Source organism: Anomaloglossus baeobatrachus, chromosome 11 (genome assembly GCF_048569485.1).
Source record: "Anomaloglossus baeobatrachus isolate aAnoBae1 chromosome 11, aAnoBae1.hap1, whole genome shotgun sequence".
Lineage (NCBI taxonomy): Eukaryota > Metazoa > Chordata > Amphibia > Anura > Aromobatidae > Anomaloglossus > Anomaloglossus baeobatrachus.
Window position 1 is genome coordinate 193,771,802 of NC_134363.1, and position 27,846 is coordinate 193,799,647.

A 27,846-nucleotide genomic window follows, 5' to 3' on the forward strand; every position below is an offset into this window, starting at 1 on the left:
CCCCCGGGTGTACAGGGTTATCAGCCCCCCCTTTCTCCCCGGGTGTACAGGGTTATCAGCCCCCCCTTTCCCCCCGGGTGTACAGGGTTATCAGCCCCCCCTTCCCCCCCTGGTGTACAGGGTTATCAGCCCCCCCTTTCTCCCCGGGTGTACAGGGTTATCAGCCCCCCCTTTCCCCCCGGGTGTACAGGGTTATCAGCCCCCCCTTCCCCCCCTGGTGTACAGGGTTATCAGCCCCCCCTTTCTCCCCGGGTGTACAGGGTTATCAGCCCCCCCTTTCTCCCCGGGTGTATAGGGTTATCAGCCCCCCCTTTCCCCCCGGGTGTACAGGGTTATCAGCCCCCCCTTCCCCCCCAGGTGTACAGGGTTATCAGCCCCCCCTTTCCCCCCGGGTGTACAGGGTTATCAGCCCCCCCTTCCCCCCCGGGTGTACAGGGTTATCAGCCCCCCCTTTCCCCCCTGGTGTACAGGGTTATCAGCCCCCCCTTCCCCCCCAGGTGTACAGGGTTATCAGCCCCCCCTTTCCCCCCGGGTGTACAGGGTTATCATCCCCCCCTGGCCTCTGAGGAGCCCAGGGCCCTAATATCAGGAAGAATCTGTGGTGCTGCGTGTAACACAGGCAGAACTGGTTTTAATGTACCTATGTGGTTGTGTGCAAAGGTCGCAGCCGTGGCTCACACCTCCCCCGCCTGGCATGAGGTGTGGGGAGTGTACACCTGTTCACATCTCCTGCTGAGACCGAGCAGCGCGCACAGGTGAGAGCTTCATCCACCAGTGATCCCGGGACCTTCCCCGCACTCCGGGATCCTTCTCATGGGCTTGGTTCTTCTTCAGCTCCTCGTGTGGACCCTCCGGAGCTGTGGTCACTTCTCACCGTATGTGAGGTCAATGTCCGGTGATGTAATGTCTGGGTTATATGGGGCGGGGGGGACCACACAGAGAGGCGGCAATGTCTGGCAATATGAGGGTGACCTGCTGGGTGTTATGGAGCTGGTGACATATGGCAACTAGTCAGCGACTCATGGTGGCCATGGGCGTGAGGACTGGTGTACTGATCGGTTGTCTGGTGACCCATTGTTGTCATGGTCTATACTGGCTATTGTGTTCGATCCTACTGACCTGTATGTCCAGTACCTCGCGGGGAAGGTTTCTGGGCCATGCAGGGATAAATCCCGGACCCGACACCTTCTTTCCGGGTGACGTCCCCTTCTTCTTCTTCTTCTTTGCGGGCGACGTCCCCTTCTTCTTCTTCTTCTTTGCGGGCGACGTCCCCTTCTTCTTCTTCTTCTTCTTTGCGGGCGACGTCCCCTTCTTCTTCTTCTTCTTTGCGGGCGACGTCCCCTTCTTCTTCTTCTTCTTTGCGGGCGACGTCCCCTTCTTCTTCTTCTTCTTCTTCTTTGCGGGCGACGTCCCCTTCTTCTTCTTCTTTGCGGGCGACGTCCCCTTCTTCTTCTTCTTCTTTGCGGGCGACGTCCCCTTCTTCTTCTTCTTTGCGGGCGATGTCCCCTCTCGGGTGGAATGTAACAATAACCGGTCGTATTTGTTGGCGTTCCCGCTCCGGATGAATGCTTGTGCCTCCTGTGCAGAGGTGGACGGTGCCGACCGCTCCTGGGCCCCGGCCGCCCCTAAGGCTTTGTGCACAGGGAGATTTGAGGCAGTAGGGAATGGCGCGTTTTCCGGTGGACGGGCGTCGTGTGTTTTGCAGCGCTTTTCACTGGACGGTGCAGGAGACGGAAGATACGGCCAGTAAAGAGGATTAACAATGAGTAGGAGGAAATAAACCAATCCCTCCTCAATCTTTGTGCCCGATCTGTGTGGTCCCCCCGCGCCTTAGGAGGACCGCAGACAATGGCCGCCATCACACATTCTACATTAGTGTATGTTTCCTCCAGACGCTTTACCCCGTGCAGAACAGCATCGACCGTCCACACGGACCGCTCGTCTGCAGCCACCATTCCTGATCTGCCTTCATTCTTTGCTTGTATTTCCTTGGAGTGACTTTTACAGGTGAGCGCAGTCACTCAGGACATTTCCCTGTGACACCGTGCAGCCAAAAGCGTCACACAACATACCGACACACCACACCTGTAATGTCTGACAGCAGCCACTATAACTTCTTATCCTCCAGTCACCTCTAGAGCTGCACTCACTATTCTGCTGTTACATCATGTCTTATCCTCCAGTCACCTCCAGAGCTGCAGTCACTATTCTGCTGTTACATCATGTCTTATCCTCCAGTCACCTCCAGAGCTGCGGTCATTATTCTGCTATTACATTGTGTCTTATCCTCCAGTCACCTACAGTGCTGCACTCCCTATTCTGCTGTTACATCTTGTCTTATCCTCCAGTCACCTCCAGAGCTGCAGTCACTATTCTGCTGTTACATCATGTCTTATCCTCCAGTCACCTCCAGAGCTGCGGTCATTATTCTGCTATTACATTGTGTCTTATCCTCCAGTCACCTCTAGAGCTGCACTCACTATTCTGCTGTTACATCTTGTCTTATCCTCCAGTCACCTCCAGAGCTGCAGTCACTATTCTGCTGTTACATCATGTCTTATCCTCCAGTCACCTCCAGAGCTGCGGTCATTATTCTGCTATTACATTGTGTCTTATCCTCCAGTCACCTACAGTGCTGCACTCCCTATTCTGCTGTTACATCTTGTCTTATCCTCCAGTCACCTCCAGAGCTGCAGTCACTATCCTGCTGTTACATTGTGTCTTATCCTCCAGTCACCTCCAGAGCTGCACTCCCTATTCTGCTGTTACATTGTCATATCCTCCAGTCACCTCCAGAGCTGCACTCCCTATTCTGCTGTTACATCTTGTCTTATCCTCCAGTCCCCTCCAGAGCTGCAGTCACTATCCTGCTGTTACATTGTGTCTTATCCTCCAGTCACCTACAGAGCTGCACTCCCTATTCTGCTGTTACATCTTGTCTTATCCTCCAGTCACCTCCAGAGCTGCACTCACTATTCTGCTGTTACATTGTGTCTTATCCTCCAGTCACCTCCAGAGCTGCACTCCCTATTCTGCTGTTACATCGTGTCTTATCCTCCAGTCACCTCCAGAGCTGCGCTCACTATTCTGCTGTTACATTGTCATATCCTCCAGTCACCTCCAGAGGTGCACTCCCTATTCTGCTGTTACATCTTGTCTTATCCTCCAGTCACCTCCAGAGCTGCGGTCACTATTCTGCTGTTACATTGTGCATTGTGTGATATTTTCCAGTCACCTCCAGAGCTGCACTCCCTATTCTGCTGTTACATCGTGTCTTATCCTCCAGTCACCTCCAAAGCTGCACTCCCTATTCTGCTGTTACATTGTGTCTTATCCTCCAGTCACCTCCAGAGCTGCGCTCACTATTCTGCTGTTACAGTCCTGTCTTACACTTCGGTGGCTTTATAATTCACCCATTGATCTTGGGCGCAGTCCGTAGTTGTAGCTCATAGTGATTGATAGAGGGGAACAATGGAGCGCGGAATCACAGAATGTGGCTTCTCATCCAGGAAATCCATCATTAGGAAGTCGTGCGCTCGTTACTATTGCAGAAGTGACGGTGAATGGATAATTCTGTGCATTGTTTCTTTTTATCCATGTGTGAAAGATTAACCCTGAGTGAGACCCTCGCGGTGAGAGCTCGTCCCACAGACCTCCCCGGGTGCGGCACCCACTGAACACGGCCGTCATCAGGGTCTGAGTTCAGACTTCAGGCTCTGTATGTATGCGGACCACTCGAGCGAGCATTGTTGTGCTCGGGTACATGTGGTGCTCGGGTGCGCTCTGTGCTTGGGTACATGCGGTGCTCTGTGCTCGGGTACACTCGACACTCGGGTGCGCTCTGTGCTCGGGTGCGCGTGGTGCTTGGTGCTCAGCTCTGTGTGAGCCGCTTGCAGTGTGGTGATTGGCTCACACTGGGGGTAACAACAGCGTGATCAGATATAGTGTGCACCAAACAAAAAATCCTGATAATGGGAAGACCCCGCCCCGGAAGAGATCTGTTTCTGGATGGGCAGTTTGGGTCTCCGCTCACAATCAGTGACTTCTATTGGGGTTCGGGTTCAGAACAGAACTTTATCTATAGTCCGGCTGAACTGAACTTTCACGGTCCGCTCCTCTCTGCTCCTGAGATGGGACGTCTATGCAATGGCGCAGACCACCACCTCCTTCACCCCGGTCCTTGTGTCTTTTGGGGCTCCTTCACCCCGGTCCTTGTGTCTTTTGGGGCTCCTTCACCCCACGCTGTATATACAGGGGGTCGGGTCTCGGTGGGCCGGAGGGCAGCGCTCCAGGCCTGTAGTAGTGTCCTCGCTCGTTGTCGCGGAGAGTTTCTGTTTGTATTTGATGGATGTAGGATCTTGAAAAACCAGCTTGTGCCCTGTCAGCCGCCCTGAGCCTCCTCCGCACTGTATCACCTAGGGCTTGTGCCCTGTCAGCCGCCCTGAGCCTCCTCCGCACTGTATCACCTAGGGCTTGTGCCCTGTCAGCCGCCCTGAGCCTCCTCCGCATTGTATCACCCAGGGCTTGTGCCCTGTCAGCCGCCCTGAGCCTCCTCCGCATTGTATCACCCAGGGCTTGTGCCCTGTCAGCCGCCCTGAGCCTCCTCCGCATTGTATCACCCAGGGCTTGTGCCCTGTCAGCCGCCCTGAGCCTCCTCCGCATTGTATCACCAGCTCCGCTGCCTTCTGCTACAAGTCTGTGCTGTTTTATGTAAATAATGTCACTATTTGCTGACACTGGATGGAAACATTTCTGTTTACATAAAGTGATGAGGACCTGTGGGTAGAATTTCTGAGGGTTTGTTACACTTGTATCCAGTTCGCGCTCCCCGGGTCGCCCACCTTTCTGCTGCTTTGTTACATTGTATCGGAGCAGGTATGACGGTGACGGAGTCCTTCCATATTTCCGGTTACACCGTCGTCCCTGGATTACTGCTAATTGTCATTGCTCACTTCTAATTACTGACTTTTAAGTTGTAGCTGCAGCGTAATCTGGGCGTGAAAAGGCAACTGTAACAAACCCTCAGCTGTGAGACATATTCATCTGGATGATGGACTCATCCAATCCCCTAGTCGGAAACCTGGGTGGAGAAGGGGCTAGTCAGTGCAGTGGACAGAAGATGGACATCTTGATAGTCATACAGTCAGTCAGAAGTCAACGCTCAGACAGAGTGTGTAAAGTGACTTGGGCTAAAGGCGTCCGGTCGCCAGGGAGAGTATGGTGAGAGTACACACGGGACCGATCACCAGCGGGGTACAGACCCCTAGTTCAGGAGGATGCTTTAGGCTCATCTGATAAGAATCTGCCCGGTGAGGGGATCATCAAGGACCTCACCCACTTTGGTGTCCAGTAGAGAGGGAACGGGGACAGAGGTCCGACCCAAGAGAGGTTCAAGCTGCCTGCCGTATGGGCCAGGATGGAGACGAAAGGAGGGGACCCCGAAAACGCTCCAAGCCACGGGGAACCACCAACTACTACAGACTACAGGGTGCATGGAAGTAAAGGTCACCAGGTCACTACACCGGCACTGGAACAAAGGGAATACCGGATCAGTAGAGACCAGCACCAGCCGGGCTGCAGCGTCACAGAACCAATGAGTAAAGAACAAGCTAAACCGCAGCCCCTGTGTTGTCTGAATTCTTCCTACACCTCTGCATCTATACTACAACCACCATCATCCTCCCCTGGGGCCTAGCTCTACTTGCAGAGGGCCATCACACCTAAGCTGCTTAATACCACCAGCCCCAGCAGTGAGAGACTGTGCAGCCGCGGCGTGACCCATATAGCCACATACTGCAAGTGGCGGCACCAAAAACACTTTATTTTCCCTTTTATTATTCCCCCTTTTTTAAGTGACCCCCAGGGTCACGGAACCGGGCACCGGCCACACCCGTGACACATCCCCATGATTCAAGGCCTGGGACAGAGTACCCCATGGCCCTGGGGTGTGTCAATAGAAACACGGGCACCACGTCTGCAGTCATTGCCCACTCCTGGCTATGGCTACAAGTCCTGAGATAAATACTGCAGGTGTTAACGAGGCCTCACGCTCCAGGGCCGGGATGACTGCGCGGATGACTGCTGACCCTGCGCCCACCCCAGGTCACCCCTGCGCCCACCCCAGGTCACCCCTGCGCTCACCCCTGCGCCCACCCCAGGTCACCCCTGCGCTCACCCCTGCACCCTCCCAGGTCACCCCTGCGCCCACCCCAGGTCACCCCTGCCTTGTGCTTTCCCAGCTTCTGAGGCCTTGCTCTCACAGCAGGGGCTTATGACGCTTCTTCTCCACCGGACAACTACCGGAGACCGGTCATACTGTGGTCGTCCCAACGAGCCGCACACACAAGGGAGGACCCAACAGTTGATCGCCTGCACATATAAAGCCGGATCGTCCTCATCTGTCAGGCCGCGTTCACATTATCTGTGTACAGGGAAAATGTAATGACAGCAAAGATCCAGAATATCGCACCCCGAACACAGTATTCTCTGTGAGAAATCCCATGACACTGACAGAGTCATTAGCACTGACAGTAACAGGAGGCGCTGCTTTATTTGGGGGAACCACATCTTATTCCGCACCTTTTGGTTTTCGTTATTCTTACTGCAGTGCAGGAACGTTCTGTTTTTATTTGTTCCTGATTATCCTGGGCGCCACTGATTACGTGTGAAAATCATGGTCCAGTGTTGCACCCCCCACATGCTGCGCTCAGCCCCCGATCACCTTCTACACGGTGTTTGGGGAAGACTCTTGCGCTCCACCGACACTCTCCTGCCGCGCTGCTCCGCCGACGCTCTCCTGCCGCGCTGCTCCGCCGACGCTCTCCTGCCGCGCTGCTCCGCCGACGCTCTCCTGCCGCGCTGCTCCGCCGACGCTCTCCTGCCGCGCTGCTCCACTCCCATCCTTATATCCATCATTTCCATGCTATTTGTTTCCTCTTAATTTCAGAAATCTGAGCTGCCATTATGGGAAGAAAACCCACACTGCTCCAGACAGTCGCCTCCTGTCCAGCCAGATATAATGCATACACCGGTGGTAAAGTCTCCCCTTCTTGCCCGTCCTCTCAGGGCGGTGTGCACACATGGAGGACGTGTCTGTGTTGCTGCTCTTCTTCAATTCACTACATTTTCTGTGGGAGATTTAGAATAAGTAGGGGGCGCTAAGGAGCTGACTGAGGGGTGTGGAGTGAGCGCCCTCTGGTGGTGGCGGCTGACTGCTCATATTTGTAAGTTCAATAGCAGCAACTAAAACTTAACCTTTAATCTAACATATAAAATTGAATATCAAAAAGTGCAGTGCATAATACAAAAATGCCAAAAGGGCAATAATATAGATCAATCTCACCCGATCCTTCTCCACAGGCAACGATGAGCAACAACCATAAGGACAGGAATCACAGGCTGGAATGAACAGGGTCAGCAGTCGGGTTATCATGTATCAGCCCCAGTCGTGCCCCGTAAATAGACTTCTGCCCTGACAAGGGCAGCACCCTAGTAAGCTGTCTGCCCCGCAACCTCATAAAAAAAACCGCGCTTCTGACGCGTTCCCCTCTCAATAGAGAGAGTTCATCGGGGAGAGAAGGATATCAACCTGCAATGGCAGGGATTGGTACAAGTAAAATAAACTCGTGTGTGCAGAGATAGACGGTGGTTCCCCCCCGTGCCTGCAACACCCCCCCCCCATTCTTGGAGCCTGCAATCACCCCCCCCATTGTCGGTGCCTGTAATCCCCCCCTCCCCCATTCTTGGAGCCTGCAATCCTTGACTTTTTGAATGGAAAATTAGCTCCAAAAGTCATATGCCGCTCCTTCGGTCCTGGAATGAATTTATCAGCACCCAGGGGTCCTTTACTGGCCCAGGGATTACGAGACCATTAAGAAAATGCAGGACGAGAGCTGTACCATGCTCTGGGTGCGGTGTGGGGGTCTGGGGGCCCGGTGGCCTGTAATCCCCTCTAAAGGACGTCTCCTTCAAAGGCTGTTAGAGTAAATGTTGCTCGAACTTTTAAGGAAAAGGACAATGTCATGAACAGCCAGGGGAGTCGCTCAGATATCCCGCAGCTGTTCGCTGATTTTTTTACAAACACGACTACTCTCTAGCGCCTCCCTTGTCTGCAGGCCACTTTTGGTACTGCAGGACAATGCATAAAATGAGGCTGCTGAGCTAATAATGCCAGATATTGGAGGTCTCACAGCAAGGGTAAATGTATATATCACCGATTCCCGCTAATGGAATATATATATATATACCTCGGTACCCTTAATGATAGCACTCCAATAATTCTATGCAATAACAATCATGCTGCCACCACCCAGCTTTTCGGGATAGCTGGGGACCCGTTACAGATAGCATAAGGCCCTTCGGATTTTTTGGATTCGTATATAAGCATGAGGAAAGAAACTATTACATTTTATATATTTAATCCGAAAATAGGCAGTGTTTAAAAAAATATACAAGAATTTACAAAAGGGAACAATACAAATACAGTATAGACAGTTACAGTTAGGTCCAGAAATCTTTGGCCAGTGACACAATTTTGGCGAGTTGGGCTCTGCATGCCACCGCATTGGATTTGAAATGAAACCTCTACAACAGAATTCAAGTGCAGATTGTAACGTTTAATTTGAAGGTTTGAACAAAAATATCTGATAGAAATTGTAGGAATTGTCACATTTCTTTACAAACACTCCACATTTTAGGAGGTCAAAAGTAATTGGACAAATAAACCAAACCCAAACAAAATATTTTTATTTTCAATATTTTGTTGCGAATCCTTTGGAGGCAATCACTGCCTTAAGTCTGGAACCCATGGACATCACCAAACGCTGGGTTTCCTCCTTCTTAATGCTTTGCCAGGCCTTTACAGCCGCAGCCTTCAGGTCTTGCTTGTTTGTGGGTCTTTCCGTCTTAAGTCTGGATTTGAGCAAGTGAAATGCATGCTCAATTGGGTTAAGATCTGGTGATTGACTTGGCCATTGCAGAATGTTCCACTTTTTTGCACTCATGAACTCCTGGGTAGCTTTGGCTGTATGCTTGGGGTCATTGTCCATCTGTACTATGAAGCGCCGTCCGATCAACTTTGCGGCATTTGGCTGAATCTGGGCTGAAAGTATATCCCGGTACACTTCAGAATTCATCCGGCTACTCTTGTCTGCTGTTATGTCATCAATAAACACAAGTGACCCAGTGCCATTGAAAGCCATGCATGCCCATGCCATCACGTTGCCTCCACCATGTTTTACAGAGGATGTGGTGTGCCTTGGATCATGTGCCGTTCCCTTTCTTCTCCAAACTTTTTTCTTCCCATCATTCTGGTACAGGTTGATCTTGGTCTCATCTGTCCATAGAATACTTTTCCAGAACTGAGCTGGCTTCATGAGGTGTTTTTCAGCAAATGTAACTCTGGCCTGTCTATTTTTGGAATTGATGAATGGTTTGCATCTAGATGTGAACCCTTTGTATTTACTTTCATGGAGTCTTCTCTTTACTGGTGACTTAGAGACAGATACACCTACTTCACTGAGAGTGTTCTGGACTTCAGTTGATGTTGTGAACGGGTTCTTCTTCACCAAAGAAAGTATGCGGCGATCATCCACCACTGTTGTCATCCGTGGACGCCCAGGCCTTTTTGAGTTCCCAAGCTCACCAGTCAATTCCTTTTTTCTCAGAATGTACCCGACTGTTGATTTTGCTACTCCAAGCATGTCTATCTCTCTGATGGATTTTTTCTTTTTTTTTCAGCCTCAGGATGTTCTGCTTCACCTCAATTGAGAGTTCCTTAGACCGCATGTTGTCTGGTCACAGCAACAGCTTCCAAATGCAAAACCACACACCTGTTATCAACCCCAGACCTTTTAACTACTTCATTGATTACAGGTTAACGAGGGTGACGCCTTCAGAGTTAATTGCAGGCCTTAGAGTCCCTTGTCCAATTACTTTTGGTCCCTTGAAAAAGAGGAGGCTATGCATTACAGAGCTATGATTCCTAAACCCTTCCTCCGATTTGGATGTGAAAACTCTCATATTGCAGCTGGGAGTGTGCACTTTCAGCCCATATTATATATAGAATTGTATTTCTGAACATGTTTTTGTAAACAGCTAAAATAACAAAACTTGTGTCACTGTCCAAATATTTCTGGACCTAACTGTACATAAAAAATAAAAGGTATAAACGTGAAACTTACTAAACTCGTGCCATAGAAGTGACGTCCGAACTTAGAGAGTGGAGGGACTCCAAGAGAAGAAGATGGTAGAATCGGCCAGCATCACCCTTACTGATGCCCTCCAGACTGACTGACCCCCCCAGAAAGGAGCTGTCGCTTTTATACCTTAGGTAACCCCCCTTCTCTGTGACCTCATTTTACAGTCTCTTGTGGGCTGTGCAGAGATGGTCCCAAAGGTTCCTTAATTCTAGCTTTTTACATATCTTTGCCCCTGGGCCACACAGGTGAAAGAAATTAGTGTCATATTTTATCTCGATTTTACATTTACATAGATACCAAACACAACGCATCTAGTACGATTTTACTGGCCAATACTAATTTGTCGTGATACCGGCAATCTCCCCGTCAAGCGAGACGGTGCGCTGGGTTCAGCACTCCACAGGGATTCTGGCAATATGTTTTTCATTTTTCTAGCATTAACGTAGCGCTTAAAAACTGTTTTGGAAGTTTTTCCCTCCAATAGAACAAAGGATTCTTTCTCTGCATCCCTTTGCTGAAGCTGTACCATCACCCAAAGCCATAAATACCTAAACTTTCAGGCCGATCAGATAATCGTCATGACGATCTGTGGCTGATGGCAGAGAAGAGGGGGGTCACCCGGGGACGGTGGCTCGCGTCGGCCGCTCCCGTCACCCGGGGACGGTGGCTCGCGTCGGCCGCTCCCGTCACCCGGGGACGGTGGATTGCGTCGGCCGCTCCCGTCACCTGGAGACTGTGGATCGCGTCGGCCGCTCCCGTCACCCGGGGACGATGGATCGCGTCGGCCGCTCCCGTCACCTGGAGATGGTGGATTACATCTTCTGCTCTTATCATTTTACTGATAACATTTCTGTTTCTTTCAGGAAAATCAATGGCGAATTTCAAAGGTCACGCGCTGCCGGGCAGCTTCTTCCTGGTTTTCGGCCTGTGGTGGTCGGTAAAGTATCCGCTCAAATATTTCAACAACAGAAACAAGGGAAAATGTCACAACAACAAATGCTACAAACGCCTGGAGCTGATCGAGGGGATAATGAAGGTGGTGTTCACTGTCGTAGGTGAGGGCCGGAGCTGACCTCTGGGGTTCATGGTGGACGTCACACCTGGGGCACCTCTGTGTATGATGGGGGTGTAGGGATATGTATGGGAATCATGACACAATGGTGTTGTCTCCCAACCCGTTCCCATATACCTGATAGGGAATATCATGATGTGAGCCCCTTCCACAGATAACCATCCGGGGTCCGGGCAGCACTGAGCCCCTTCATCTCCTGCAATCCGCTAATCCTGGGGAAAACCTGACTGTCACGAACCACCGGGGGGGGTCACTCATAAATCCCCCGCGCTGGCTACCAGTACGTCACAATCGGGGGGTAACAAGTGGGGGTCACCCCTCCTTTATACCTCCCGACTGACAGACAGAGCACGTGACGCGCTCTCTAGCGCCCCTCTTATAGTCAGGCCAATTATGGAATTGCCCGACAATAAGCAAGGAGGCCGCTATACTACTTATGCCGATTATTGAAGGGTCCCCGGTGAGAGTAGGGTATATATTCCCCCGACCTCCGCGGGCGGAATATATAAAACCTCCCCGAATCTCACTGGCCTCCCCACAATAATCCTTGGCACAACTCGCTGCCACCAACCGCTTCACGGTAACTATTAGCCGAACACACAGACGTGGGATTCAAGATCGAGATAACAGAACAGCCCAAGATTAATTATATAATTTAATCAGCCTAAAGCACACTAGAAACTACAATATATACAATAGGGAATCTACAGAATATACATAGGTCAGAGTACAGTTACAGATAAAGCATGGTTTACAAACAGGTATGCAATTCAATCAGTTACCTTGTGCGTCTGGCCACAGGGGGGCGCTGTAGACCAGGTTTCCAGGAACTCCCACAGATGTTTCCTACACGTGACCCCCAGCGAAAGAACACTGGAAAATGGCCGAAGTAGGGTTATCAACCTGGGCAAATCCAGGTCCCCTCCTACCTTAGTGACCTCAGAGGGAGCACTGCTCCACCCCTGGCTGGAGTTATGGACAAAATCCACAACATGGAATATGGCCATAACTTGGCCTGGGAGCGTCGTAGGCGGACGCCAACGCTCTCATTGTGACAGCTATGAATTTAGCTACAGAATGAGAGGACTCGTGACTTGTCTACTAGTTCCACATTGGCTGATATCACGCCTGGGGTATTTCCCAAGCTCCCGCTCCCATAAAAAAGGGTGTGCCAGCATCGTCCGCATGCGGAGACACCATTTTTATGGTTGCCATATTTATCGGAAATATGGCTTGCGAGATATGAACCATTTTTTACTGGAGTCGTTCTGTCTGGATACTTCCAAGCTTGCTAATGAGATAGCAGCTCCTACCACAGGGTCACGGCAGGGAGTCATCCTGTGTCCATTGTTCCCACATCATCTCATCTCCATATCACAGGAGATGGCCATGGAGGTGTAACACCTTCACAGATGCTGGACATTGAGAACAAGAAGGGAGGGGGGCACTGCCAGGGAGTGATGAGCGATTATGACTGGAAGTCATAATTCATCTTCATATCCCGGGATTTGCCTCACACCTCCCCCCTTTTGAGGGCGCTAGGGGGCAGCACACTCCGGTGTTCCCCCGTGCGCCCGTCCGCGACCTCTCCTTGTCGGGACAGCCCGTCTGCGTTACCGTGGTCACGGCCCCTTTTGTGGCGAATGGTGAAGTTGTATTGCTGGAGCGCAAGGCTCCATCGCAACAATCGCCCATTCGTCCCAGAGACGGTGTGCAACCAGCTGAGGGGATTGTGATCCGTCTCCACGATGAAGTGGCGCCCGTATAGATAGGGTTGCAGACGCTGCAGGGCCCACACTATGGCCAGGCACTCCTTCTTCTCCATCGTGGAATAGGCCACTTCCCTTGGTAACAGCTTCCTGCTCAGGTACAAGACTGGGTGCTCTTGGCTCGCAGAGTCCACCTGGCTGAGCACCGCACCGAGGCCGAAGTCACTGGCGTCGGTCTGTACTACAAACGGCCGCGTGAAGTCGGCTGCCTGTAGCACGGGCGGGCTGGACAGGGCGTCCTTTAGGGCCTGGAAGGCTGTCTCGCAGTCCATTGTCCAATCGACTGCAGAGGGCAGCTTCTTCTTGGTGAGGTCCGTCAAGGGCTTTGCCAGGCTACTATAGCGTGGAACAAACCTCCTATAGTACCCGGCGGTCCCTAAGAAGGACATCACCTGCTTCTTGGTCCTGGGGGTGGGCCAGGATGCGATGGCCTCCACTTTCTCAGGCTCGGGCTTCAGTGTTCTCCCGCCTACCCGGTGACCGAGGTACTGGACCTCGCTCATGGCCAGCTGACACTTTCCCGGCTTGATGGTCAAACCTGCCCGGTGGATCCGCCTGAGCACCTGTGCTAGATGCTCTAGGTGGTCCTCCCAGGTGGGACTGAAGACGGCAATGTCATCCAGGTACGCGGCCGCGTACCCTTCAAGTCCCTTGAGCAGGGTGTTGACCATCCGCTGGAAAGTGGCAGGGGCATTCCTCATCCCGAATGGCATCACCGTGGACTCGTATAGTCCAAATGGGGTAATAAAGGCAGAGCGTTCCCTGGCCTTGCGAGTCAGGGGGATCTGCCAATATCCCCGGCTCAGGTCCATGATGGTCAGGTACTGAGCCCCGGCCAACTGATCGAGCAGGTCATCGATGCGTGGCATTGGGTACGCATCGGCGACCGTGACAGCATTGAGCCCCCTGTAGTCCACGCAGAACCGAGTGGTTCGGTCCTTCTTAGGGACGAGGACTACAGGCGAGGCCCAAGCGCTGTTGGATGCCTGGATCACCCCCAGCTTCAGCATCTCGTCAGTCTCCTGGCGCATGTGTTGCTGCACCTCCAGGGAGACCCGATATGCTGAACGCCGGATCGGGGGATGATCCCCAGTGTCCACGTGATGGACAGCCAAGTCAGTCCTTCCGGGCTGGTTGGTAAACAACCCCCGGAAGGGGAGTAGGGTGGCCCACAGCTGGGACCGTTGGTCCTCCAAGAGCTGGTGGCCAACCTCCACATCCTCAATGGATCCGCCTGCCCTAACCTGGGCTAGCATATCCAAGAGGGTTTCCGCTTCTCCCTCCTCGGGCAGGTTGCACACGGGGAGCGCACATGCCTCCCGCTCATGATGTGCCTTCATCATGTTCACATGGACGGGCTTCCGCCTTCCACGGGCAGGGTCCAGGGTGACCAGGTACGTCACAGGGTTGAGCTGCTGGTACACGAGGTATGGGCCTTCCCAGGCTGCCTGAAGCTTGTCCTGTGGTACGGGGACCAGTACCCACACCTTTTGACCCACTTGGTAGGTCCTCTCACAAGCGTTCTGGTCGTACCAACGCTTCTGATCGGCCTGGGCTTGAGCCATATTGTCGTGTACCAGTTGCGTCAAGGCCTGCATTTTGTCCCGGAAGCGCATGACATACTCGATAACCGACACTCCAGGGGTGGCCAAATCCCCTTCCCAAGCCTCTTTCACCAGAGCCAGGGGGCCCCGCACACGTCGCCCGTACAGGAGCTCAAACGGTGAGAATCCTGTTGAGGCCTGTGGAACCTCCCGGTAAGCAAATAACAGGTGTGGGAGATACCGCTCCCAGTCACGCCCATGGGAGTCGACCAACATCTTAAGCATCTGCTTTAAGGTGCCATTAAACCGCTCGCACAGGCCATTAGTCTGTGGATGGTACGGGCTGGCCACCAGATGTCGCACCTGGACTTGCTTACAGAGTGCCTCCATCAGCTGGGACATGAATTGGGTCCCCCGGTCAGTGAGCATTTCCTGGGGAAAACCCACTCGGGAGAAAATCTCCAGCAATGCGGTGGCCACCTTGTCAGCCCGAATGGACGACAAGGCCACTGCTTCTGGGTACCGGGTGGCATAGTCCACTACCGTCAGTATGAAGCGTTTCCCGGAGCTGCTGGGGATGGCCAGAGGGCCGACCAGATCCACAGCCACCCTCCTGAAAGGCTCATCGATGATTGGCAGAGATACTAGTGGGGCTTTGGGGTGTGGCCCCGCCTTCCCCACTCTGACAGGTTTCACACGAACGGCAGTAGGCAGCCACATCGGCCCCCATTTTTGGCCAGTAGAAATGCTGGTTTAACCTGGCCTTGGTCTTAGCGATCCCTAGGTGTCCGGCCATCGGAATCTCATGTGCGATCCGCAACAACTCCGTCCGGAACGGATAGGGTACCACCAACTGTCGGTCCCTGGGCCACGCCTCCGGTGAACCCTGCTGGACCGTGACCCGGTACAGCCGTCCTTGGTCCCAGACCACTCGCTCCGGGTCCGAGGGAGGCTGTGCCGCCTGCTCCTTAAGAGCTTTCAGGCTGTCGTCAGCTTCTAACGCTGCCTGAAACCCCTGACTAGATGTGGCCAGAATCGACGAGACTGTCACATCTTCGGTCAGTACCCCGGGACCTGTGTCCTGGCCTCCGCCTGACTCGGCTGCCACTTGGTCAGAAGGGGAAGAGCTATCGGACCTCCGGGAGGCCCCTTGGCTTCCAGCACTCTCACTGCGGGTGACAGCGGCCACAGCTGCTGCGACCGTGGGTCGTGCCTGCTCCTCCTCCGTTCCTGACCAAGTCGCCGGTTCAGGCAGACCTACCTGGCTTCCTGACACCCCGGTTGTGGGGGAACCATGCACCGAGATCTTACCTGGGAGCACTTCCGCTCCTGGACCGGCCCCAATCTCACCTGCCTGTTCCCCTCCTGCAGCAACAGAACCCCGCTGTGAAATCTCTGGGGACCCCACATTTGCTGTGGTAGCCCCCACCCCACACACTGGTCCTCCCCCTGCAGCACCCTGCTCTCTGCTTATCCCTGCAGAGGGCAACAGATCCCAGCTCACTGGCTGGTTACTGGTAGAGGCATTGTCACACCTTTCTCTGACCCCCTCCCCTGTCACAGCTGCAGCTGAGTGTGTGTCTATGGTGTCTATGCAAGCAGAAATATCAGAGTTCACTCCCTCCTCCCTTACATCATTCATAGATAACACATTAACATTGTTAGGAGTCATGTCAGTACGGGCTGAAGGTTCAGCCCTTGGGGGGGGGCCCAAACTGGGAGGTTATCTGCCCCAAATCTGTCCCAAGTAGCACGTTTGCAGGGATCCGATCAGTTACCCCCACCTCCCTCACCCCTCGCCCTGCGCCCCAGTCCACATAAATGTCAGCAACAGGCAGCGCCGGGTCAATGCCTCCAATCCCGGAGACAGCGAGGGTTTTTCCAGGGATCAAGTCTTGGGGGGACACCATCTCAGGCCGCACCAGAGTCACCTCCGAGGCGCTGTCTCGCAGTCCTATGGTCACAGACCGGCCGACGGTGACAGGTTGGAAGCTGTCCAGGGACCTACCACCACCCCCACCCACACAATACACCTTGGGCGGCCCTTGGGACGGGGACGGGGCCTTGGGACGCTGAGGGCACATGGCCTTGAAGTGTCCAGGTAAGTTGCACTGGTGGCACCGTCTTGGTTCTGCCACGGGCCTGGAGAGGGGAGTTGAGGGGGACACCCCCTGCAGTCTAGGGGCAGGTGGGGCAGTCGCAGAGTTCATCTTACCCCCTCTCCAGGTGCTGCTGGTGGCTGCTCTCCTGGCCTCAGGAGCCCGATTGTTGGTGTAGTCATCGGCCAGGGCAGCTGTAGCCGTGGACCCCTTTGGCTTCTGGTCTCGGATGAACTGGCGGAGATCCTCAGGGCAGTTCCACAAGAGTTGCTCCGTGATGATCAAGTCCAGGATCTCCGGTCCGGTGGAAAGCTGCAGGCCTTGGGTCCAGTGGTCGGCAGCTCGGGCAAGTGCCCGCCGGTGGTCAGCCCAGGAGTCCTTTGGTCCCTTTTGCAGGGTCCGGAACTTCTTGCGGTAGGACTCTGGAGTGAGGTTGTACTGTTGGATCAGGGCCCGCTTGATGGTGTCGTAGCCCTGATCTGCCTCAGCAGGCAAGTCCCCAAGGATATCCAGGGCCTTACCCCTTAGACGGGGGGTCAGGTATTTGGCCCACTGATCCTTGTCCAGATGGTGCTGCAAGCAAGTCCGTTCAAAAGCAGTCAGGAAAGAGTCCAAGTCTCCATCCTTCTCCAGCACTGGGAAGTCCTCAACACGGACCTTTGGAAGTTTGGTGTTTTGAAGGTCACATGTGGCTGATGAGGGCCGGAGCTGAGCTAGCTGCAGCTGGTAGTCACGGTCTGCCTGTCGCTCTCGCTCTTCACGCGCTGCCTGCCGCTCCGCAGCCTCACGCGCTGCTTGCCGTTCCGCAGCCTCAGCGTCACGCGCTGCTTGCCGTTCCGCAGCCTCAGCGTCACGCGCTGCCTGTCGCCCACGCTCGGCCATGAGTATCTCGTAGGTATCCCGGTCTCCAGCCATAAGCCTGGCCAAGGCAGCTTGAAGGAGGGCCTCTGCACCTCTCAGGCCGGAGGGATTGGCAAGTGGTGATCTGCGGCACGCTGCAGAGCCAGGGGATTCACTGTCCATTTCAGAGCGGAGGACTGGCATCTGGCTCGTTGAGGACCCTTGGGTGAGCTGCTCCTCATCTTGTCCAGCAGTGCCAGGTTGTGCAATGTCCTCTGCAGAGCTGTTCTCTGGCGTCGGGCTCTTGGAGGGCTCGTGGACAACCTCCTCATTACTGTCCACAGCACCGTCCTCCCTCTCTTCGGCTCCTGCTTTAGCATTGGCCAGTTGCCTAGCTCTGCTCCTGGTGCCATCAGCCATTCTTGCAGACTTTTGGTCACTGACACAGAACTGACACCTGATGCCTCCACACACCTTACAGTATCTGCACTCTGACACTCTAGTGTTGAGCTAGTCTGAAGACCCCAGCAGCCACAGCTGCTGCAGGCAGTCTTTAGTGTCTGGGAGTATGGGTCTCACACTCACACACACTATTATCTCGATCCCACCGCTATGCCACCAATATGTCACGAACCACCGGGGGGGGTCACTCATAAATCCCCCGCGCTGGCTACCAGTACGTCACAATCGGGGGGTAACAAGTGGGGGTCACCCCTCCTTTATACCTCCCGACTGACAGACAGAGCACGTGACGCGCTCTCTAGCGCCCCTCTTATAGTCAGGCCAATTATGGAATTGCCCGACAATAAGCAAGGAGGCCGCTATACTACTTATGCCGATTATTGAAGGGTCCCCGGTGAGAGTAGGGTATATATTCCCCCGACCTCCGCGGGCGGAATATATAAAACCTCCCCGAATCTCACTGGCCTCCCCACAATAATCCTTGGCACAACTCGCTGCCACCAACCGCTTCACGGTAACTATTAGCCGAACACACAGACGTGGGATTCAAGATCGAGATAACAGAACAGCCCAAGATTAATTATATAATTTAATCAGCCTAAAGCACACTAGAAACTACAATATATACAATAGGGAATCTACAGAATATACATAGGTCAGAGTACAGTTACAGATAAAGCATGGTTTACAAACAGGTATGCAATTCAATCAGTTACCTTGTGCGTCTGGCCACAGGGGGGCGCTGTAGACCAGGTTTCCAGGAACTCCCACAGATGTTTCCTACACGTGACCCCCAGCGAAAGAACACTGGAAAATGGCCGAAGTAGGGTTATCAACCTGGGCAAATCCAGGTCCCCTCCTACCTTAGTGACCTCAGAGGGAGCACTGCTCCACCCCTGGCTGGAGTTATGGACAAAATCCACAACATGGAATATGGCCATAACTTGGCCTGGGAGCGTCGTAGGCGGACGCCAACGCTCTCATTGTGACAGCTGTGAATTTAGCTACAGAATGAGAGGACTCGTGACTTGTCTACTAGTTCCACATTGGCTGATATCACGCCTGGGGTATTTCCCAAGCTCCCGCTCCCATAAAAAAGGGTGTGCCAGCATCGTCCGCATGCGGAGACACCATTTTTATGGTTGCCATATTTATCGGAAATATGGCTTGCGAGATATGAACCATTTTTTACTGGAGTCGTTCTGTCTGGATACTTCCAAGCTTGCTAATGAGATAGCAGCTCCTACCACAGGGTCACGGCAGGGAGTCATCCTGTGTCCATTGTTCCCACATCATCTCATCTCCATATCACAGGAGATGGCCATGGAGGTGTAACACCTTCACAGATGCTGGACATTGAGAACAAGAAGGGAGGGGGGCACTGCCAGGGAGTGATGAGCGATTATGACTGGAAGTCATAATTCATCTTCATATCCCGGGATTTGCCTCACACTGACATATTACATTGGATGGCGGTGAGCTGATTTCACCCGGGGCTCCGCCCTGTTGTCCATTTTGTTGTTCAGGGGAGGCAGGCTTAATATCAGGAGCCATTATATCAGCAGATGGTGATAAGTGACTTAACCCCTTGCGTCCCTCTCCCCGTACAGGGATGTTGGCCGAGCAGTTTGTGCCGGACGGTCCTCACATGCATCTGGTCAGCAGCGAGGAGCATGTCTGGGTGAAGCTCATGAACTGGCAGCACACCACCATGTACCTGTTCTACGGGCTCTCCGGAGTGGTGGACATCCTCACCTACTTCCCCCTGAGCCTCCCGCTAGGCCTGGACCGGCTGTCCTTGGCTCTGGCCGTCTTCATTGAAGGTGAGAAATGATGATCCGTCTGCGCTCCGGTGGGAAAGGGACTTACAGGAAGGCAGACGGCGAGGACAGCAGCGCGGATGCACCATGAAGTATGGCTCCAGAGCTGCATCCAAAATGCTGCAGGGTCACATCATCACAAACTGCAGATACATGGTTTATATATTTGTTTAATGGTATTTTTGGACACAAAGGGAAACGAGACTGAGCATCGCGGCACAATCCTCGTGGATCTGCCCCAGCCCTCGTTCCCGTCACCAGCACATCCATGTTTTCACTTGTGCTTCCCACAATCGCTGATTGCGCAGACATGGCCTCGGCTGGCGGAGGAGCATTTGCTGATCAGTAGTGATGGACATTGGGGTCGGGGTCACGGTGGGTGACATGTTAGTAGTGTGGATGTGGAATACCTCCGGTGGCTGCGCTGTGACGCTGCGCCGCGCTCTCCTAATCTGATGACCTCCATGCTTTGCGTTACGGTCACCTTTCATCTGTTCCTTTCTTGCAGGCCTCCTCTTCTATTACCACGTCCACAACCGTCCGCCTCTTGACCAGCACATTCATTCTCTGCTGCTCATCGCCGTGTTCGGAGGCTCTGTCACAATCACCATTGAAGTGTTTTTGAGGGATAACATCGTCCTGGAATTATTCCGCTCCAGCCTGGCCATGCTGCAGGGCTCCTGGTTCTGGCAGGTCGGGGGCGCTGGTGTTTGCACCGTCACACAGGGCTGCTCACCGCAGGCTTCACTCATTCTGCTTTCCTTGTAGATTGCATTTGTGCTGTACCCCCTGGGAGGAGCCCCCGAGTGGGACCAGAAGGATCACGACAATATCATGTTCATTACCATGTGCTTCTGCTGGCACTACGCCGTGGCCCTGATGATCATCGCTATTCACTATACCTTGGTGTATTGGTAAGTTTAAAGGAATTATCATTATCACGGTCGTCATATTCTGGACACTAAAGGCCCCGTTACACGCAACGACGTATCTAATGATATATCGCCGGGGTCACGGATTCTGTGACGCACATCCGGCATCGTTAGCGACATTTTAGCGTGGGACACCAACGAACAGTCATTGACTATCAAAAATACTCACCTTATTGTTCATCGTTGACACATTGTTCACTTTCAAAATAACGTTGATTGTTGAGGACGCAGGTTGTTCGGCGTTCCCATGGCAGCAGTCATCGCTACGTGTGACACCGCGGGAACAACGAACTGCAGCTTACCTGTGGCCGTCCGCAATGAGGAGGTGGGCGGCATGTTACGGCCGCTCATCTCCACCCCTCCGCTTCTATTGGGCGGCTGCTGTGTGACGCCGCACGAACCGCCCCATTAGAAAGGAGGCGGTTCGCCGGCAACAGCGACGTCGTTAGGCAGGTAAGTGTGTGTGACGGCTCTGAACGATTTTGTGTGCCACGGGCAGCGAGTTGCCTGTGATGCACAAATGCCGGGGGCGGGTATGCTCGCTAGCGATGTCGCTGCGTGGTAACACCCCCTTAAATCTACCAACTCCGCAAATAATGAATGTGGGCTGGAAAGCATCGAACTGACTCAATAGAGACCGTCTGCGCAGCTTCACAGGAAGGGCACGATTTCAGCAATCGGTGGAGGCTGCTGGGTCCCTTCTGATTTGCTTGTAATTAAAATAAATAATAATTCTATATATTTGTGTGGATTTGGAGCAGGTCACCTCTTAATTTCGCTTTAGTCCCATACATATAAAAGTGTGGGAAAAGAAGGGAATTTTGTTACTTACCGTAAATTCCTTTTCTTCTAGCTCCAATTGGGAGACCCAGACGATTGGGTGTATAGCTACTGCCTCCGGAGGCCACACAAAGCATTACACTAAAAAGTGTAAGGCCCCTCCCCTTCTGCATATACACCCCCCGTGGGATCACGGGCTCTCAGTTTTAGTGCAAAAGCAAGAAGGAGGAAAGCCAATAACTGGTTAAACAAATTCAATCCGAAGGAACATCGGAGAACTGAAACCATTCAACATGAACAACATGTGTACCCGAAAAACCAAAAAATCCCGAAGGAAACAGGGCGGGTGCTGGGTCTCCCAATTGGAGCTAGAAGAAAAGGAATTTACGGTAAGTAACAAAATTCCCTTCTTCTTCGGCGCTCCATTGGGAGACCCAGACGATTGGGACGTCCAAAAGCAGTCCCTGGGTGGGTAAATTAATACCTCAAGTTAGGGCCGTAAAACAGCCCTTCCCTACATGGAGGCAACCGCCGCCTGCAGGACTCTTCTACCTAGGCTGGCATCCGCCTAAGCGTAGGCATGCACCTGATAATGCTTGGTGAAAGTGTGCAGACTCGACCAGGTAGCTGCCTGGCACACCTGCTGAGCCGTAGCCTGGTGCCGTAATGCCCAGGACGCACCCACGGCTCTGGTAGAATGGGCCTTCAGCCCTGATGGAACCGGAAGCCCAGCAGAACGGTAGGCTTCAAGAATTGGTTCCTTGATCCATCGAGCCAGGGTGGATTTGGAAGCCTGCGACCCTTTGCGCTGACCAGCGACAAGTACAAAGAGTGCATCCGAGCGGCGCAGGGGCGCCGTGCGGGAAATGTAGATTCTGAGCGCTCTCATCAGATCCAACAAATGCAAATCCAATTCATATCGATGAACTGGATGAGGACAAAAGGAAGGTAAGGAGATATCCTGACTGAGATGAAAGGGGGATACCACCTGTCACAAACCACCGGGGGGTCACTCAGAAATCCCCCGCGCTGGCTACCAGTACGTCACAATCGGGGGGTAACAAGTGGGGGTCACCCCTCCTTTATACCTCCCGACCGACAGACAGAGCACGTGACGCGCTCTCTAGCGCCCCTCTTATAGTCAGGCCAATTATGGAATTGCCCGACAATAAGCAAGGAGGCCGCTATACTACTTATGCCGATTATTGAAGGGTCCCCGGTGAGAGTAGGGTATATATTCCCCCGACCTCCGCGGGCGGAATATATAAAATCTCCCCGAATCTCACTGGCCTCCCCACAATAATCCTTGGCACAAACTCGCTGCCACCAACCGCTTCACGGTAACTATTAGCCGAACACACAGACGTGGGATTCAAGATCGAGATAACAGAACAGCCCAAGATTAATTATATAATTTAATCAGCCTAAAGCACACTAGAAACTACAATATATACAATAGGGAATCTACAGAATATACATATGTCAGAGTACAGTTACAGACAAGAAGGGAATTTTGTTACTTACCGTAAATTCCTTTTCTTCTAGCTCTTATTGGGAGACCCAGACGATTGGGGTATAGCTACTGCCCTCCGGAGGCCACACAAAGCACTACACTAAAAAGTGCAAGGCCCCTCCCCTTCTGGCTATACCCCCCCCGTGGTATCACGGGTACTCCAGTTTTAGTGCCAAAGCAAGAAGGAGGAAGCCAATAACTGGTTTAAACAAATTAACTCCGAGAAACATCGGAGAACCGAAAAACCGTTCAACATGAACAACATGTGTACCCGCAAACAACAACAAAATCCCGAAGGACAACAGGGCGGGTGCTGGGTCTCCCAATAAGAGCTAGAAGAAAAGGAATTTACGGTAAGTAACAAAATTCCCTTCTTCTTCAGCGCTCTATTGGGAGACCCAGACGATTGGGACGTCCAAAAGCTGTCCCTGGGTGGGTAAAGAAATACCTCATGCTAGAGCTGCAAAACAGCCCTCCCCTACGGGGATGTCACTGCCGCCTGCAGGACTCTTCTACCTAAGCTGGCATCCGCCGAAGCATAGGTATGCACCTGATAATGCTTGGTGAAAGTGTGCAGACTGGACCAGGTTGCTGCCTGGCACACCTGTTGAGCCGAAGCCTGGTGTCGTAATGCCCAGGACGCACCCACGGCTCTGGTTGAGTGGGCTTTTAGCCCTGAAGGAACCGGAAGCCCCGCAGAGCGGTAGGCCTCTAGAATTGGTTCTTTGATCCATCGAGCCAGGGTGGCTTTAGAAGCCTGCAATCCCTTGCGCGGACCAGCGACAAGGACAAAAAGTGCATCGGAACGGCGGATGGGCGCCGTTCGGGAAATGTAGATTCTGAGTGCTCTCACCAGATCTAGCAAACGTAAGTCCTTTTCATACCGGTGAACCGGATGAGGGTAAAAGGAAGGCAAGGATATATCCTGATTAAGATGAAACGAGGATACGACCTTAGGGAGAAACTCCGGAATGGGGCGCAGCACTACCTTGTCCTGGTGGAACACCAGGAAAGGAGCCTTGGATGACAAAGCTGCCAGCTCAGACACTCGCCGAAGCGATGTGATCGCGACAAGAAACGCCACTTTCTGTGACAGGCGAGAAAAGGAAACGTCCTTTAGAGGCTCGAAGGGCGGCTTTTGCAGAGCAACAAGTACTCTGTTCAGATCCCATGGATCTAACGGCCGCTTGTACGGGGGCACAATATGACAGACCCCCTGTAGGAACGTGCGCACCTTAGGAAGACGTGCTAGACGCTTCTGAAAAAACACAGACAGTGCCGAGACTTGCCCTTTAAGGGAACTGAGCGACAAGCCCTTTTCCAACCCCGATTGCAAGAAGGAAAGAAAGGTGGGCAATGCAAATGGCCAAGGGGATACTCTCTGTGCAGAGCACCAAGCTAAGAAAATCTTCCACGTTCTGTGGTAGATCTTAGCAGAAGTCGACTTTCTAGCTTGTCTCATTGTGGCTACGACTCCTTGAGATAATCCTGCAGACGCTAGGATCCAGGACTCAATGGCCACACAGTCAGGTTCAGGGCCGCAGAATTCTGATGGAAAAACGGCCCTTGGGACAGTAAGTCTGGTCGGTCTGGCAGTGACCACGGTCGACCGACCGTGAGATGCCACAGATCCGGATACCACGATCTCCTCGGCCAGTCTGGGGCGACGAGTATGACGCGGCTGCAATCGGATCTGATCTTGCGTAACACTCTGGGCAAGAGTGCCAGAGGTGGGAAGACGTATGGGAGCCGGAACTGCGACCAATCTTGAACCAATGCGTCTGCCGCCAGAGCTCTTTGATCGCGCGACCTCGCCATGAATGCCGGGACCTTGTTGTTGTGCCGGGACGCCATTAAGTCGACGTCCGGCACTCCCCATCGGCGACAAATTTCCTGGAACACGTCCGGGTGAAGGGACCATTCCCCTGCGTCCATGCCCTGGCGACTGAGGAAGTCTGCTTCCCAGTTTTCTACGCCGGGGATGTGAACTGCGGATATGGTGGAGGCCGTGGCTTCCACCCACATCAGAATCCGCCGGACTTCCTGGAAGGCTTGCCGACTGCGTGTCCCCCCTTGGTGGTTGATGTATGCCACCGCTGTGGAGTTGTCCGACTGAATTCGGATCTGCCTTCCTTCCAGCCACTGCTGGAAGGCTAGTAGGGCAAGATACACTGCTCTGATTTCCAGAACATTGATCTGAAGGGTGGACTCCTGCGGAGTCCACGTCCCCTGAGCCCTGTGGTGGAGAAACACTGCTCCCCACCCTGACAGACTCGCATCTGTCGTGACCACTGCCCAGGATGGGGGCAGGAAGGATCTTCCCTGAGACAATGAGGTGGGAAGGAGCCACCATTGTAGAGAGTCCTTGGCCGTCTGGGAAAGAGAGACTTTCCTGTCCAGGGACGTTGACTTCCCGTCCCATTGACGGAGAATGTCCCATTGAAGTGGACGCAGATGAAACTGCGCAAAGGGAACTGCTTCCATGGCTGCCACCATCTTCCCGAGGAAGTGCATGAGGCGCCGTAAGGGGTGCGACTGGCCCTGAAGGAGGGATTGCACCCCTGTCTGTAGTGACCGCTGCTTGTTCAGCGGAAGCTTCACTCTCGCTGCTCGAGTATGGAAATCCATGCCAAGATACGTTAGTGACTGTGTCGGAGACAGATTCGACTTTGGAAAGTTGATGATCCATCCGAACGTCTGTAGAGTCTCCAGTGTAGCATGTAGACTGAGTTGGCATGCCTCTTGAGAGGGTGCCTTGACAAGTAGATCGTCTAGGTAAGGGATCACCGAGTGTCCCTGAGAGTGCAAGACCGCTACCACTGCCGCCATGACCTTGGTGAAAACCCGTGGGGCTGTCGCCAGACCGAATGGCAGAGCTACGAACTGAAGATGTTCGTTTCCTATCACAAAACGTAGAAAACGTTGATGTTCTGTAGCAATTGGCACGTGGAGATAAGCATCTTTGATGTCTATTGAGGCAAGGAAGTCTCCTTGAGACATTGAGGCCACGACAGAGCGGAGGGTTTCCATCCGGAACCGCCTGGCGTGCACATGTTTGTTGAGCAGCTTTAGATCCAGAACAGGACGGAACGAGCCGTCCTTTTTTGGAACCACAAAGAGATTGGAGTAAAACCCCCGTCCTTGTTCCTGAGGCGGCACAGGAACCACTACTCCTTCCGCTCTTAGAGAGTCCACCGCCTGCAGCAGTGCATCTGCTCGGTCTGGATGTGGGGAGGTTCTGAAGAACCGAGTTGGAGGACGAGAACTGAACTCGATTCTGTACCCGCGAGACAAAATGTCTGTCACCCACCGGTCTTTGACCTGTGACATCCAAATGACGGAAAAGCGGGAGAGCCTGCCCCCGACCGGAGATGCGGAGGGGGGGAGCTGGAAGTCATGAGGTAGCCGCTTTGGAAGCGGTTCCTCCATTTGCTTTCTTGGGGCGTGCTTGAGCCCGCCAGGAATCTGAGCTTCTTTGCGTCCTCTGAGTCCCTTTGGACGAGGAGAATTGTGTCTTGCCCGAACCTCGAAAGGACTGAAACCTCTGCTGCCATCTTTTCTGCTGAGGTTTGCTTGATCTGGGCTGGGGCAAAGAAGAGTCTTTACCCTTGGACTGTTTAATGATGTCAGCCAATGGCTCGCCAAACAGTCTATCTCTAGATAAAGGCAGGCTGGTTAAACATTTTTTGGAACCAGCATCTGCTTTCCAGTCCTTTAACCACAAGGCTCTGCGCAAAACTACCGAATTGGCGGACGCCATTGAGGTGCGGCTGGTAGATTCTAGGACCGCATTGATAGCGTAAGACGCAAATGCGGACATCTGCGAGGTAAGGGACGCCACTTGCGGCACCGCTGGATGTAAGATAGCATCCACTTTTGCTAAACCAGCTGAAATAGCTTGGAGTGCCCATACGGCTGCGAATGCTGGAGCAAACGACGCGCCGATAGCTTCATAGACAGATTTTAACCAGAGGTCCATCTGTCTGTCATTGGCATCCTTAAGTGAAGCGCCATCCTCCACTGCAACTATGGATCTAGCTGCAAGTTTGGAAATCGGGGGGTCAACTTTTGGACACTGGATCCAGCGCTTGACCACATCAGGGGGAAAAGGAAAACGTGTATCCTTAGAACGTTTAGAGAAACGCCTTTCTGGATGAGCGTCGTGTTTCTGGATTGACTCTCTGAAGTCAGAGTGATCCAACAAAACACTCAATTTACGCTTGGGATAGAGGAAACGAAACTTCTCCTGCTCTGCAGCTGCCTCCTCTGCAGAAGGGGCTGGGGGAGAAATATCTAACAGCCTATTGATGGCTGAGATGAGGTCGTTTACCATGGCGTCCCCATCCGGGGTATCCAGATTGAGAGGGGAGCCAGGATAAGACTCCTGATCACTCTCATCAGACGCATCACAGGGAGACTGATTGCGCTGAGACCCTGAGCAGTGTGATGACGTTGAGGGTCTTTCCCAGCGAGCTCGCTTAGGGTGGCTGGGGCTATCATCTGAGTCATAGCACTCAGCCTGTGAAGCCGGGGACCCCCTTGCAGTCTGGATTAAATCCAACTGAGGGGGATTAGAGGACAGAGACCTCGCCGTGTCCATAGACTGAGCCCCAGGCATGGATTGCAAAGTTTCAAGGATTTTTGCCATAGTCACAGACATATTATCAGCAAAAACTGCAAAGTCTGTCCCTGACACCGGGGCAGGACTTACAGGCGTCTCAGCCTGGGTCACTATCTCTCCTGACTCCGGCTGGCGAAGCAGCACCGGATCTGAGCATTGCACACAATGGGGGTCCTTGGAGCCTGCTGGTAGAGC

The 27,846-nt window shown here is 53.2% G+C and overlaps 1 protein-coding gene across 4 annotated transcripts in view; it reads left to right on the forward strand.

The window, feature by feature from the left end:
- Positions 1 to 695: 695 nt before the first annotated feature.
- TMEM45B (transmembrane protein 45B) overlaps positions 696 to 27,846 on the forward strand; it is a 46,186-nt gene continuing 19,035 nt past the window's right edge. The window contains exons 1-5 of one of the 4 annotated variants that reach the window (XM_075327082.1): positions 696 to 755; positions 11,063 to 11,254; positions 19,596 to 19,808; positions 20,314 to 20,498; positions 20,574 to 20,719. In XM_075327082.1, the coding sequence (XP_075183197.1) occupies positions 11,071 to 11,254; positions 19,596 to 19,808; positions 20,314 to 20,498; positions 20,574 to 20,719 (728 nt within the window). In that variant the 5' untranslated portion in view covers positions 696 to 755; positions 11,063 to 11,070. The other 3 variants (XM_075327085.1, XM_075327084.1, XM_075327083.1) reach the window with 3 other exon arrangements.